Below are 16,602 nucleotides of genomic sequence, written 5' to 3'. Positions count from 1 at the left end.
ACTGGTTTTCCCTATTACTAGTCAGATTAGGCAGTCTGGTTGTGGGGCAAAGCCATTAGCTTGCCAGTGCAATCTGTCTGTATGAGTTAGAAGTGTATGAAATGCGCCTGAGAAGTTGCAGCAGCAGCAGCAGCAGCAGGAAAGAGTCTGCACATCTGCCTCCTCCCGTGGGCCCGCCCCTCGCTCCTCCCCCTCCCCCTCAGCCCTGAGCGAGTAAAGTTCAGCTCAGTCCCAGCGCTGCTCTGGCTCTGCTGCTGCTGCTGTTCTGCCTGTGCCCATTATAGCCTGTGGATTATTATACTACCCGTGGGCGATCTCCTGCGTCTCCGACTAGCAGCTGCTGCGGCACGGAAGCGCTCTGGATAGGCGACTTTTTATGGGACAAAACTTCTGAGGGCGCCCAAGTTTCATCTTCTTCTTCTTGAGAAGGGAGGGGGCAGAGAAGGCAGCGCAGCCTGCTGTAGCCAGAAGCGCACTGAGCGGCTCAGGGGGTTTGGGGAGAGCGGCGGAGGCTTCTCATTGCACTGACCTTGCTGGGAGCATCCTGGACCTACTGGAATTACTGATGATCGCAGCGGCGGCCGAGTACCAGTGAGCCGCAAGTCTAATGGCTCCTATGGGCAAAGCATTCTGAGATCGGATTGGGGATTTTGTTGGAATTTCTAACCCCGTTGGCTGCTGGTTCCTATGCGGATCTGGAGAGGAGATGGGGGCGCAGTATGTGCTGGGGCTGTGTGTCCTGCTGCTGGGGATGCCGGGCTGTGACGGTGAGTCAGTAGTGGGTGCCCGGGGGCTTGTGGCCAATACCTGGCTCTTACGGGATGGGGCAGCCTGTCAGCACTAGTACGGTAGGCACTCAGGGCTCTGTGGCTACTGGCCAGTGTCTAGCTAAGTACATAGCAGCTTTACAGCTTGCTGTTAGGGACTCCCCGGGCAGCAGTGCCACATGCCCAAGGGTCGGGGACACGTGTGCCAGTGAGTCGGTGAGTCGGAGCCTAGAGATGAGAGGAATCTGTGTGGGCCATGTATTTCCCTATAGTTACACCGACCGTCCCTCCATTCTGTCCGCTCCTGTATACTATGCGCTCTGCTTGGCTCTACAACCTTATAAACTACAACTCCCAGAATTCTCTGAAATCTTGAATTTGAGCTCGCAACTTCAATTACTTTATGCGCAGAATAGTTATGTCCCGCCTGTATCCTTGTAGGAGCGAACTACAACTCCCAGCATCCTCAGACTGTGACCTGAAGGTCAGTAAACAGCGAGAGGGTGACTGGCTGATGGTTCTAATGTTAGAAATGGGAAATATGTGTATTTTTTAGTTAAAAAAGAGCTGTTCTGGTGGATTGTAAACTCTTGGGACTGAGCATTCAGGGATTAATAAGGTTCTTTTTGTAATTTGTTCACAAGAGGCTATTTTGCCGCTGTCTGGCATCCTCATATGTACCATGGTAGCCTGAAGGATCCTTTGGGGTATCTCTACTGTGCAGTCTAGCTGGGGGGTTCCTTAGTTTGTATCTGTTGATATGTGGCCCCCCAGCTGTTTTAATATGCAATCGACAGCATCCCTGACAATTCAGTTAGAACCGGCTGGAGGGCCACAGGAACATTGCCAATCATTGTGTTGTTCTTATGGAAGCTCTGATAGGGCTGTGTGGATTTTGGACTGGCACCCTGGCAACCTCTGTGGAATTTAGTCTGGACAAGGAAAAGCTGCAGTGGTTGTTGCTAGTTGCAGAGATCGCAAGGCAGTATCAGAGTTACAACAGGCCAACTTGTGGCCTTATAGATGTTTGTGAACTAAAACCCTCAGACCCCCCTGTCAGCCCTTGGCTGTTGATGAGATGTTGGGGATTGTAGACCAGTAACATCTGGAGTACCAGCACTGGTATAACTAATCAGGAATGCTTCCCTGCAGAGCTAGATTTATTTATGTGTGACTACCGACAGGCACCCGTCCCTACAAACACTGCACTGAGACGTGTGTAATTTAGGGTCATCAATCAGAGGGGAAATGTCGCCTGTCAAAATGACACCAAATAAGTCTGCTTAATGTTAAAGGGATTGAAAAGCACAGATCCTGGCTTGGCCACTAGATTTTTATCTGTACTAGTCACAGACTGGGGGAAGTTTCCAGGTGAGTGTGCCTTTGTCATGGGCTGCAGAAATTGTTGACTTTGTATTAATACAATGTATCCATACAGAAGGAAATTAGAAGGCTGTAGGAAAAATAATGTTATCAAATATCCATATATTTCATAAAGCCTTTAGTTACAAAGAGCTGGCAGGGGAAAGAGAGGATGCTATAGCCAGTCAGAAGTGATATTATGGCTTGATTAGAAATACGTCCCAATATTATTATTAATAAGCATTCTGGGAATTGTAGTTTAGTAACAATTGGAGCACCAAAGAGGCAGATTGCAAGGGTAGAAGTGATATTAAATATTGCCATGGGAATCCCACATATGGGACTAAATATTCAGTCTAATGGCTCTCCCAAGAAACAGTATTGCTGCAACCTCTATACCCCCCATTACTACTGTGCTACCACCATTGCTTTTTGGCACTTTATCATGTAGTTATTTGTTTGAACAAGACTCAGGTATTGGATGTCTGAATCTCTAAACGCTGAGTCCCCTTGCATGGTTATTTGCAGCATATGAATAAATATGAATAATTAGAGGAGGAAGAGGAAGAGGCACAGACCAGATGAGAAGAAGAATGACACATTTCCAGTAAACGAGATACAGTGCCGAGCTGTGAATTGTATTCTTGTTCTCGTTACCGAGGCATAGGCAATGAAAGGAAGACGCAGTTTTATTTTCTTTCTGACCGCTGCCATTTCATCAGAACTCTTGCCTTTAATGTAAGGGCCGAGAAACAGACAGGGCTGTCAAAAAGTGCCTTCTTGGGTGGGACATTTGGGGGAAGACAAAGGAGCCATTTTCTGTGCGTTTGCACAATGTGGAGTTTGTATGATGGGCTGTAGTTCCTCTTTGAGCAGTTTCGTGTTTATGCGTTCTGCTCAGGAATGTTTGCTTCTACTACTTTACGGCCTAATGGCTTTCATGGCTGCAGTCAGTGTGCCAGCCAATTGGATTGTTCCCTCCAAAAGTTGAATATTTATAACATGAATTATATAAAAGTGCTATGGAAACTAAAAGTAACAACTTAAACATTAGGCTTCCACAAACATCTAATGCTACTGGGTACTCTGGGAGTTGGGGTTCAATAACAGCTATGCACATGGAAATACATTAGTATCATTCATTTTTTGGGTGCAATATAAAATTCTGCCCGTTTCTGTGGTCCTTCGTTGAATAGGAGGCATCCTGATAACCTTTGGCTATGTCCAAGAGACAGCCATAGGAGAACTATACTTGCCAGCATCCTATGACAATTTTTGCCATTCTGGAACCTGCACCCCCAAGTCCAAGTGAAGTCCCACAGGCCTGATTAATTTGGGAGCAATTTTTGTTTAACAAGCAGTTTGAGACAACGCTGAATATTAGCAGTAGGAGACGTGGGTTCACAGGGTGCAGTTATTGCATCCGGAGCACAATGACCAAGAAAAACAAATTACTCGCTGATGGACAAAGTTATGCTGAAGGAAGGATTTCCTTAATAAGCGTGGATAAGGTGCAGTTTCCTACACACATAGCACTATTTGCACCCTGTATAATACTTTCCATCATGCAGAAAGATAAGAGGCAATAACATCTCTTCTTACTGGAAATGTATATGCTGTATAAGGAAAATGTCATGATATATTTCCACAATGGCACTACTACAGTGGTTTCACATAACCCTAATGGGGTTTGCACATGAGCAGCAACCCATAGCAACCAATCAGCAGGAAGCATTTACTGGTACCCTAATTAAAAACAAACATCTTATTGGTTGATGTGCATTAAAAAATTGCTTAGATATTGCTTAGAAATTTTATTATGAAAAAAAAGGTTTTTTGGCTGAAAAAATGAATCTTTCAGAATGCATGTGTTTCTGAAAGATTTTTTTGAGCAAATAAGGTATTAAAATTGTGTTTTGGAACAGAAGCCCACATTGGCTATTTGTTAGCTCCATGTGGACTGCCAGCCTGCCAAAGTCTGGGGATAAACACAGGGGGCCAATCTGCCTCTACACTCGTGCCTGCACCTGGAGCCACTGTGTTGGCACATAGAGTGGACTTAGTGGCAAAAAAGTTTCCACAACTAAATCCACTCCGTGTGCTTGCACCCAGGCCGATGCAGTGGCTCCAGAAAGCAGTTAGGGATGTAGGGGCACATTCTCTGCCTGTGTGAATCTGCCTGGTGTGGCACTAACCTTATGCCTCCAAAACATGCTTCCACACAAGGGGCAGCAATGCTCAAATTTGAATTTTTGGTTCGATTTTTTTGAGCTAAAACACATGAATTCAAGCTGATTATAACTTTCATTTGAATTGAAATTAAAACTCTAAAATTCACAAATTTGAATAAGCCTCTATATATAGGATCGACTGCAGTATTAAAGTGTGGCAATCAACATGTCCCTTGTGAGCCACCGGTTGGGATCACTGCTCTACATCCTACAGAGACTTAAGAAAAAAAGAATCAAAATGGAACTAGACATGCACTGAATCAGTCATTTATTTGGATTCATGGCGGCAAAAGATTTGCACAAATAACCATTTGCTTTTTTAAATTTGCAAAAAAAAGATTCCATCAACAAAAACTTCTTGCATTCAGTTCCAGATATTTCAATTCACATGATTAAAAGGTTCAGATATCCTTTGTCTGAACAACTCTGAATCCTGCTAAATATGCTAGGATTGAGCTAAATCCTAGATTGGGCACATACCTAAATGGATGACTGCACCTTTAAACATAATTCCTTGGAAACTTTTTGCATATGTTGACCCCATTGTTTCTAGGTATTCATAAAAAATGAGGAGTTTCTGGTCACCATGTTGCAACTTACCTTGGAATATAAGCCTATTTTTTTGTTATGCCTATAAACAGCATTTCAGAATATGTTTGAGATTTAGAAATAAAATCTAATACATTTGCCTTGTAGGACATGTTTAGAATAAGAATATGGCAGAGTATTGAACCATCTAGGGCTCATTTATTAACAGGTGGCAAGCTGCAGTAACCCATAACAACCAATTGGCAGTTTGCTTGTAACAGAGTAGCAGTATGACAAAATTAGATTTTGGACTGGTTGCTATGGGGTATTACAGCAAGCCATATTTGCCCTGCTTTAGTAAATAAGCCCTTAAGTGTCTCTCTCAACAAGTCTGATACAAGCTTTACTTTTACTAGAAGTATCATTGTACTGTAGTGAAAAGATCCAGAACATGTGTGAACTAAATGTTGGGATGAGGGTGGATTTTCTTGGCTCAGCACTTGTCACTGCTACATTCATGGAACATCAACTAAATGAGTTTCCTTGGTGGCTAACAGAACTGAGCTTTCTCGGGAGCGTGTCTCTCTCTATCCCCAGAGGGCTGCACACAGCAAACTGTTTTTTTGATGTCTGGGCTCATGTTGAAATAAAGAATAATTAGTAGCTTTTGGTAGGTGCAGCCAGAATATTTTTGTAATAAGATCAGTCTAATACAAATTTGGGTTTGGGATGTGGGACACATACAAAAAGTCATTAGAACAAATGTATGCAGAACAAATGCATCCCTTAAATTCTCCAGTACAGAGATTATTATACGCTTTCCAGTGATCTCCTGACTGCTGGCAAAGGTCAGAATCCAATATGTCTGTCTCTCGGAAGCTTTTGTGCAGTCGTCCGCTTATAAGTGCTGCTTTGATAGATAGTTTTTGGGGTTGAGAGTCTGTGTTGACAGTTACATGAACAGAAAGGTAGAAAGGTCTAGATAACTAAAAGAACTTGGATATGTTGAGGCTTAATCAGCACAAATATATTTATATATAGTATATTGACTAGCAGTATAGTATAATTAGATTTTGGACTGGTAGCTATGGGGTATTACAATAAGCCATATTTGCCCTGCTATATATATATAAGAACACAAAATTGTGTAACCCCTCTTGTAAAATTTGACAAAAGGGTGTAAATTATTTGCTGTATATAGTTTGTATCCATGTGTTGGGATGGCATACACTGCTTATGTCTCTATAGATGTCAATGAATAGTGCCCTTAGTGGATAATATGTAATGAGCCTTTATGTAGGAATAAGCTCATATGGCTAATGCATCCGACATGCTTTTGTGTATTGGGGTGGTTCTCCGTATTAGTGCCATATTTTAAGTCTACAAGACAAGGCAAACATTAATCCCTGTGAGCTATCATGTCATGTAATAAAGTGTCATTACTTGCTGGTTAAGAAAAAAAAGACTGAATAAATTCCATCACATGACAGACTTAAGAAGGCTTTACTCTCAAAGCAACGAGGATTGAGTTAAGCTGTTTAGAGGGGGTTTGATAGTCGGCAAAGTTCTCATAAGAAGTGAACTATAAACTGGATTTCTCTCAACAGTAGAATAATGAAATGGTGTAATGCTTGGCCGGGGCAGGGTAGGATATAGTGAGTCATACTGAGAAACAGGCTCTTAGAAAATATTCTTTAAAGGGAAACTTAAGGGAAAAATAATTTCATCCCACAAGACAAACCAGTGCTATAATATGGTAATTTTGCCTCATTTGCTTTCCTGAAGGGGGTCATTTTTTACCCTTTTGCACTATATTACATGTGTATGGTAGAGTAGAGCCATTCTATTGAAACATTTTGATTCCATTTCTAGAAAGTACTTGATGGTAATTACTGTGCAGCCACATGGCACTGACAAGCCAGCAGCCTTCTGGTGGAAACCTGTGCCCGCCTGGCCAATCAGTGGATAGCCATTTGGAAGACAAGGGCAAGCATGTCTAAATTGAATTTGTTTTATCCCATATTGATTGATTTTGAATTCAAAACTGACCAATTTGTCCAACAACATTGAACAGGTTATGGCCATGAATCAAGGGAGGTACTTGGAGATGAAGTACTGGCAAACTGGCAAATAATAGGTTTTTAATGTCTGTACAGGTATGGGATCTGTTATCCGGAAACCCCTTATCCAGAAAGTAACAGAAAAGCCATCTCCCATAGACTCATATAAGCAATTCTAAATTATCACATTTTTTTCTGTAAAAATAAAACAATACCTTTTACTTGATCCCAACTAAGCTGTAATTAATCCTTATTGGAGGCAATAATGTATATAATGTATAAATGATTTTTCTGGAACCTGGAGAACAGGTCCCATACCTGTACAGAAGCACGATGAGTAACAGGAGGTTATTATGTTTTAGCCCTCTTTGTAACGGCTGTTGGGGATGGACCCCGGGGCAGTCCCATGCTAATCCCCTTCTCTGCGTCACTACAAGCAGAGATTTTTCTCTAAGGAATGACAGTAATTTTTAAGACAAATATTTTGTTAAACTGTTCAACTGAATTTGCAAACAAATGACGAGTATAACATAAAGCAAACTTTGCTTTTGAATGAAATTGTGCGGCGGAATTTCTAGATTGAAATCTGCTGGTATCGTTGATTTTGGAAGACTTGATAGCTGAGAGGTTATTGATTAAAGGGATAACTCAAGGGAATTCTCTCAACACCATTGTAATGTTCAGTTGACTTATAAGGTTAGATAATAACATATTGAGCTCTTTATATAAACTCTCAGCCCATAGCTTTCAAGGGTCCCTAAAGTCGAGACTTTCTTTCTTTATGCACCTAATAAAACATGGTGACTCCTTTAGAGGGAAGGGGCATCTGCATACTTTCTTTGAAGCCCTTGGCAAATCATTGATGTTAAATTAGAATGTATTGTAAGGGTGCTTTCCCACTTTTCTGCTATAATGTAATGCACTGTTGCATAGGAGATACTGATGTTTGGGTTGTTTAGATTTAGGATCCATCTCGGTTAGAACATATACAAACAGTAAAGTCATCCGAACAAATGTATGTAATGATTAGCTGAAAATTCCTTAAATTCTCTAGAGCAAGGCTCATTATTCATTTCCCAGTGATCTCCCAGATGCTTTCACATTTCAACATGGCTGCCTCTAGAAGGTTCTGTGCTACTATAATTAGTAATCTGAGGGTCACTTGAGGTTTTATTATCAACTGATGGCTGCAGGATTTCATATAGGCCTTGTAAACCATCAATTAGATATTATATAAATGTGCCTGCCATAATCTCCTGGCAATTTCACTTTGGTTCGAGTGAGATCTGAATATCCCAGCGTTATGTGGGTTGTGTGGTGAAAGTCATATGTGAAGTGCGTCAGACTTTGTGGCTTTGTAAATTTCACTCTTTTGAGTCATTTTCTCTATGGTTTCCGAAGCTTTATCATTTCCTAGTTAATCAAGTCATCTCCAGCTTCTGTCGATCTGTATCACGTGACTTCCTTGGTTGTGATCACATCCGCACATTGGGTAATTGGCTTTTTATGTCAACACCTACCAATAGTGCAAGAACGCTATATAACGAGATCTTAAGTAAATGGAACCTTGTCAAGATGAGCTGTTATTTGATTGACAGGCTAGCTGCTTGTTCCTTTGGGTGTTTTTAATATTCTCACAAGAGAAAGCTATACACAAGGGATACGGGAGGCTACAGGCTTTAACAAGTTATAGTGTATGCTTAAACCCCATAAGGGGGGATAGTAAGGGCTATATTCAAGTGTTATCTGCCAGGAATTTGTATGTTCTCCCTGTGCTTGCATGTGTTTTCTTCAACACCACAAACACCTACCTGCAGCCTTATTAGTTCATGATAAAAATGACCATAGTGTGTGTTAACACAGACCTTTCTGTCCTCTCTGTCCCTTACACCTGTGTTATAGCTCAATGCTGTATTCAGCAGTGTCAATCAAAAGAAATAGGCCTGTAGGGGTTTGTGTGCTGGGCCACTGCAGCCAAGAGTAAAAGAGAGATTGGTACTCGGCCGTGTTGCAAAATAAATCTATTAGTTCAAAGATCACCTTTTTTTTATGTTAAAGTCTGTTCACTGCAAACCTTTGGCGCCCAGTGGGTTAGCTGTACTCTATACATGGGCAATTTCTGTACTACTGTCAAATAAATATATAGCAATGCTGAGTATTTGTGGGCAAAAGTAATATCAAAAAGTGGCAAATGTAAGTGAAATGCAGCAGAAATGATTTATTTTTGAATGTTGTGTTGACTGTATTGTTGTTACTGTAGTGATTTATTAGTGATGCCTTTATGGCTGACTGTAAAAATTAGGGTAGAAGTTAGAGGATTAAAGTCCTTCTTTGGAACCTAGGCAGCTCTGAGGGCAGGTCTGATTTATCACTGTTATGGGAAGGGACTTCATCTATAGTTTGTCATATGTAGGATTAGGATTTGGTGTCAGTAACACTGTGTACTAGGACTATCCATTGTGGACTCTGTTCTAGCACCCACAGACAGATGAAGGCAACATATGGATACGGGGAGGAATAGCTCAGAAATGGCTGGAGAGCAGCTGCTTGAATAACAAATAATGGGGGCCTGCAGATAGTATTTTGCAACAGCCACCATTAAGGACCCTTTCTGTTTTACAAAGTGCATATGTAGCTTGATAAACTTATAAATACACCTTTATTGCTATACAGATGCTTATAGACAGTTTTGTGTGGTTTAATTGCTTTTACCTTAAACATCCTTAGCCACTTATGGGTTTATTAAGGTTGACAGTAGGTGTCCAAATAGACATGCCTTGTCAAAGTGAATAATAGAGTCTTACTAATCTGGCTCTTCCAAACTTCCAAATACCCAGGCTGTCAGTGTATTTAAGCAGTAAATTGTGTGTCTGCCTTGGTGTTCCTCATTCCACAAAGGTATTTCCTCTGCTTGAGGCTTATCTGCTGGGTGCAGTGACTTCCTTAACTCTAACATATGCCTTGAATGAAAGCAGTGGCAACATTCAGAGACCCATGGTACCCGTCTTGGGTGCTGTATGTTAAAATCATTGACAAGTAATTGACTAGACTGCATAAAATTGGCAAGAACGAGTTGTTCTGGTTCAGTTCTTCATCTTTTGTCATATGCTTTTTCCCAGGCCTCTTATGCTGCTCATGTCACTAAACTGGTTGGGTTGGATTAATCAAAGAGGAGCCACCCATGCTCGTCACCTTTCATTTGTCCCTCTAGCAAATTTGCACATATCTTTAAACTAATCCAGTGATGACTGGTCCCTGCTCTTAAAAAGATGTGTGCTCCTTCAGTGAGACCTGAGCAAACACATCAGAGATCTGTTTGGTTTGACCTTTTTTGTAGGCATTAAAAATGACAAGAGATACTGTGTTTTTCTACAGCAGAACATGAAATCTAATGGAATTCAGGTTAATGGGCAGTTAATAATGTACCAAAAGCATTTTTTGAACTATTCCCATTAGTACAGTATGCTCTGTCTCATGATCCACAGTGCAACGGTTGATAATAAAGGTATACACATAACAACTGCATGTATAATGAATGGATGCATTTTGTGAAGGTGGTCTTAGTTACCTACCAAAGAACAGGCTAAAGTTGGCCAAACTGATGTTTGTTACTGATTGAACTGTACAGTCTCTGGTGCAAGTGTTCTCATCTTGGAACCCCTTCTTGCTCTCCAATGCCTCTTTGGGACATTTCTCTATTTTCTCATTATTGTCAAGCCATTCTCAATCTCAAGTTTTCTCCTTCCTGGGTTACTTCCTGTTTTTGTAATTCCCAGTCATGACCCATCAGTTTTTGCTTCCCCCCAAGTGGCCCCTGAAGTCAATATAATGCGCCCAAAATTATCTAAATAATATCTTATGCTTAATAAAATATGTATGTATATATATATATATATATATATGTAATTTCAAACAGCACTATATGGAGAGCACTCTTGTTCATTTACATGGGTCCCTACAGTGCTGCGGAATATGTTGGCGCTTTATAAATAAATGTTAATGTAATGTATTGTCCCTATCCCAGAGAAGCTTACCCCCGAGAACCTGCTTGTTTTTTTTAAGCGAGGAAATCCAAGTACTTGGAGGCAACCCATGCAGACACAGAGTGGATATACAATCTCAGGACCCCAGCTCAGCAAATCAGCAGTGCTAACCAGGGAAACTCAGACCATAGTGCTTAGTATTTGGATATCTGAAGTATGCACTGTGTCTGCAAAGAGCGGATATAACGCCTTAATATTCAACTCGGTGCACAGTTGTGTGTGTGTGGGGGTGGCGGGGGTGGGTTACCTTCTAGATGCCTACGTGTACAGCTATTAGAATGAAGTGCAAAATTCATGGAGACCACAGCCCCTAGGCCCCCTTAGTTTTGATGCCTTGGACCCATCAATATACTGAAGGTAGCAGGTAACTGGCACACATGGGCAGTTCCAAGTGGGGAACACTTTTGTGTTAATTGTGTCTAATACAGGAGTTTGGAGGGGTGTCCATCTTTACTATGTGTATTTTGTCAGTTCTCTCCAACAACCTTATCTGTCAGTTGTTCCCTTAACCTTTAAAATTATTTTCTTTCTGTTTCCTTCTGGTGCAGGGTACCCCCTTTTTTTAACATAAATGTAATAAGTAGGGTTTGTGTTAATAATTTATTTTGCCTATTGTTTAAAATAAATATACTGTATATACTCGAGTATAAGCCTAGTTTTTCAGCACCCAAAATGCGCTGAAAAAGTCACCCTCGGCTTATACTCGAGTCGGGTGCCATGGGTCCCTCTAGACTAGCACCCTCTGTCCTTTGTGTGCAAATTAGGCCACCTGCAACCAGACCCTCCAGTGCCCTGGCCTAGGCTCCCACTAGCAATACTGATTTCCCCTTACATCCCTCCGGGACTGGGTCTGCTGCCAGTTTGCCAATGCGCAATGAGCGTGGGGTAGTACTCATATTGTTTTTGTTGACCCTCTTCTCCACTTACAGAGCTAGTTTACTGTTTTTCTTTGAAATATACATTTAAAAACATATACCCCACTGATGCCTCAATTAATGTAATTTTATTGGTATTTATTTTGATTATTGAAACTTAGCAGTAGCGGCTGCATTTCCCACCCTAGGCTTATACTCGAGTCAATACGTTTTTCCAGTTTTCTTAGGTAAAATTAGGTACCTCGGCTTATATTCGGATCGGCTTATACTCGAGTATATACGGGTATATGGTTTTTGGTATTTCTGGCACTAAACAGGGCAAGTGAATTATTTCCAGAATTGCAAACCCCAGAAAAGCCTATGGAAAATGGAAGAAGGCTAAAGGGCATGATAGGGTCTTGTAGGACCACATACAACCCCTGGGCCTCTAGCTGATCAGACAACACCCAAGTTTAAAAAAGGGTGCAATATTAGTTGCCAATATTATTGTTGCTTTATTGTGGGAGAATTGGTATTTTAGATATTTAAAAAATATAAATAAATATTACACAAGTTGTTAGGTTTTAGCAGTAAATTAAATTCCAGCTTCCTGTGGTTTCTTTTGAAGGAGCATGTAGCAGCTGTGTTAACTTTCCTAACCTCCAGATAATAAATTTGAGCCTTAGTTGGGCCAAGTTAAAATAGGTCTTTGAAGTATTTCCATTCTCAGGAGATGCCTGCACCTCTCATTAAAAAGCCTTTAAGGTATACAGCAGGTACCAGCCACCACATGTTCCTCAGTAGTGAGAATAAGGAATTCATGCAATGGAACGTGCCCTTTCCCGAAAAAGAACTACAAACCAGACAGAGAAAGGATATTCACAAATGGGACTGAGCCCCTGTAGTGTATAAAGTAAAATCTCCTGTTCTTTTAAGGACGAAGACACACTCACCGATTAGTTGCCATCACTAATCTGTGCAAAGAAAACTCGCACCCAGCCAGTGACAGCGACTTATACAGTTGCAATGATTAGTCGTCACGACCGACCCACTAATCACCCCATGTGTGAGAGAAAAAGAACCTTGCACTATAGTATATTATCTGGTGGTAGTTTTGCCCTAAAATTGGACTGGTAGAACTAGCTACTGGTCATTGTTACCAGGAAGTTGCCATTGTTTCCACCAGTTGATATAGAGCTTTGGCCATCATAGTTTTATCCCAGCAGTTGTTTATTCAATGTGTTCCTGGCCAAAGGGACTTAAAATGGTGCACTTGGTTCTTGTGAACTCAGCAGAACTTTAATGAGAGGTATTCATTAAAATAAAATTTGATCATCACTACTGATAACTATCAGCAGGGAGGATGGATGAAATTCTTCCTAATTATTGGCATAATACTATCCAAAAACAATTTGTTTGATGCCTGCTCTGGTATTGAGCTTTGATCTGCAGCTGGCTATAGGGTAAACGAAACTGAGAAATTAGTTTGATTTACAGGCCCTGGCACCATTTGGGTATCCTGTGGTTTTTTGATTGTCTTGACATATACTGCTAACCTTTAACCCAGGACAATAAAAAGCAGTGCTCTCTTGCATAGCTCTGGCCTTTCCTAATCACTGTTCTTAGGGTCTAAAGTCAGGAGACTGCCATAATTAGCTGAAAGCCAGAAAGTGTTATTGTGTTTATTTATGGACAATATAAGGTATAAAACAAGCTAAAGATAGTGCCTAAAATGTAGATTACATTATTTCTTAGGTGAAAAAATACCAATGTATATTTATGTGTGTGGATATACTGTATATATATATATATATATATATAACTCATGATAATTATATATCTCAAAGTTGTTCTTCCTTCAGATGCTTTAGTAGAAAATGATTAAGGCATTGTCGCCTAATTACATGAAGTGTGTCTTAGATCTGTGTGTTGGGAGTGCAAGCACTTATTAGAAACATTTTGTGCGCAACCAACTTTAAAATGGGTGGGGCTAGAACCATCCTGTAGAAAGTTATAGAGTTACCATTTAGACCAACCTTTAGCCAATCAGAACCTTAACAGACTGCAACTGACTCAGATTTGTGATTAGCCTTAAATCCCAGGCGTTGGTTTTTACTTTGAGGTACTAATTATCTCTGACCAGACAGGCTGAGTAAACAGAGTGACACAAACCAATCGGCATGAATTACATGCCTTTTTTCCTGTAAATAAGCACTGAAGAGAGACATTAGATGTGGAAATCCAACTGTTGCTTTATTCCTGTAATACTGCCTTCTGTAAATTGCATTAGTAAAGGGGAAATTCTTTCTTGTGTTCCCGAGCTCTGGGGGGGATTTTTGGAGAACTGAAAATCGTTTATCTCAAAGCTGTACGTTGAAACTGAAAGTGAATGAAGTGAAAACTGTTGCTACCATATTGTTTGTAGTGGTGTGTTGGGTTGTTAGCATCATGTCCTTATGTTTTATGGGCAACTATACCTAGAAATGATCCTCCTAAATTATGCCTAGTAAGGGGGAACCCCGGTACTTCTGTAGCTTCTATAGTATATCTCTGTGTAGGCTACAGAAAATTTAGGGGATGTCTCTACCGCTGCCGTGGCTGGTGTTTTCCATAATTGGCAGGTTCATGGTCCCCAAAGATGTCATACCACACCCCCTGTGTTTCTTCTTGAAGGAACATAATAGGAGGGCTTTGGTAGGTGATAAGAAAAGCTAAGAAAGGCTGTGTTCAGCCAGTCATCTGAAAACTAGGGCAAGGGAAGCAGAGGCAGTAAAATATTCAGTTAATTATACATCCAGTAGTTGGGCTTAGTAAATTCTAGTTACTCTAGTCAAGCAGTGAATGTCTACAACCCATGCAGTATGCTGTACCAGTTTTTGGCAGCAAAGAAAACAAACATTACTTAGAGGTATAATGTGTCCAGTATTGTGTATTTTAGCTGGAATCATGTATCTGTTAGTTTTCTATCTGACAGAGGCCCTGTATGTTTATTTTTGGTTTACTCTATTGAAAATACAAAAAAATGTTGCTTTGGTGCATACCTTAGGATTTGGTAGGAGGCCGAAACTACTGAGGTATGTAGGTCAGATTCTGAAGCATGTATCTGTGGCAATCAATCTGTCCACCCCGACTCCCAAGACAGTAGGCACAAGAGGGCAAAAAGTTTGAGTCTAGCTCTTCTGAACATGAATCAAGCAATATAATCTGTAGTACCAGTCTGTCTTACTTTCACTGCACTGTAAGAAGGTAATTCCTCCAAAAAGTATAATGCAATAAATTCTATGCCTTCAGATATTTTATGCTTTAGGAATAATAATAATATGAAGAACGACTCTCTTGCCGTTTTAACTCTGGATGGCCCTCACTTTGCTGACTTCATTACTTTAAGCATGAACATATTTTGCAGTTGTATATTTTGAAAGGAGGACTATTGAGGATAGTCGAAATCCTTGACACACCCAGAGCCCCCAACTTATTAATAGAGCAGAGCACAAGACGTGTGAAGGTCACACTTATCTCAGCGTCATCTCCTTAGGCATTTTAGCGCTGAAGGAATTAAGTGTATGTATATCATAGTACGGGCGGATTGCTTGTGAAATTTTGGTTACAAAGATCTTTCAGTGCATTGGCATTTCTCCATAAATATACAGCTAAGTAGAGACCACTCGTATAGAGAACAGCATGACTCAAGGTATTTGGGAAGACTTTATGCAATATATATACATTCTTCTCTTGTTTGTACTGAATAACTATGCGCACTGTTCAAAACTCAGAACAGACAGGTGGTTCTTTTCTAAGTGCTGACATATCTAAAATTTATACAAACACTCATTAAATGAGGCAAATACAGTTTTTTTCCTTTTCCTGTATGGCACAAGTTAAACGTCATCCAATGGTCAGAAGACTTTAACCAAAAGTAGTGCGATAACTAGAATTTACTGGGCCCCACTTTTCCCCTAAAGTTTGGAAAATACATTTTTCAGAAACATATTTAAACTAATGTAAGGCAGTGGTATTGCCAAGTTATACTGGGCCTCAAAAGTTTAGGAATGAGACATTTTACAGCAAATCATATATAGTCCAATCACAGTTGGAATCTTCTGAACCCTGTGTCTATTCCAAAAATGAACAGCCCTTCTGTCACAGTGTTGAATTAGTATGTTTTGAGACAAGACATGTACTTTTTGTATGTGATGCCAATGCCTACTTCTTCTCTAAATTTAAAAACCTTTCACTTATAAAGTTGTTAGTGATATTCTCTTTCCCTTAAGTATTCCTTGAATTGTCCTCCGCTTTCCACCATTTTTTGCAGCATTCATCTTCTCTGAAGTCCATTAACTCTAAAGATGTGCATACATGGCAAGATCACCAAATGTGTGGATCTTTAACTGACTTGGCCACCAACACAGTGGGCCAAAGGGGAAGATCCACTAGTTGGGTCCTTGGGCAAAGTACTAGTGTGGTCCTCGTCTGGTGGGATTTTCAAACCTGCATGATTAATATCTGCCTGATATCTGGAAGGACATCCCATGGGCTGAAAAGTTGCCCTTGGTGTGGATGGGCAATGTCAACAGCTTTCACCTGTGTATGTCTAGCTTTATCTTTGAGACATCTTTCAAGCCAAATAATATCTGTGAAACCCTACCCAATGCTTAGATACACTCTACAGTCTCTTACTGATTTAAACAATCTTTAATTGTGTATATTAGAAATGAGTATGAAATGAAATGAGTAAACAGGGATTGTTTAATTGTATA

General features: G+C 40.5%; 1 protein-coding gene across 1 annotated transcript in view; it reads left to right on the top strand.

Annotated features, from left to right (window-relative positions):
• The first annotated feature begins 213 nt into the window (after nucleotides 1–213).
• The window catches only part of notch2 (notch 2), an 83,795-nt gene continuing 67,406 nt past the window's right edge, over nucleotides 214–16,602 (top strand). Inside the window, exon 1 of the mRNA XM_002939080.5 lies at nucleotides 214–767. Coding sequence (XP_002939126.3) covers nucleotides 707–767 — 61 coding nt within the window. The 5' untranslated portion in view covers nucleotides 214–706. The remainder of the gene's footprint in view (nucleotides 768–16,602) is intronic.

This window comes from Xenopus tropicalis, chromosome 4 (assembly GCF_000004195.4).
Source record: "Xenopus tropicalis strain Nigerian chromosome 4, UCB_Xtro_10.0, whole genome shotgun sequence".
In the NCBI taxonomy this organism is placed as follows: domain Eukaryota; kingdom Metazoa; phylum Chordata; class Amphibia; order Anura; family Pipidae; genus Xenopus; species Xenopus tropicalis.
This window is presented reverse-complemented; position numbering and strand designations above follow the sequence as displayed.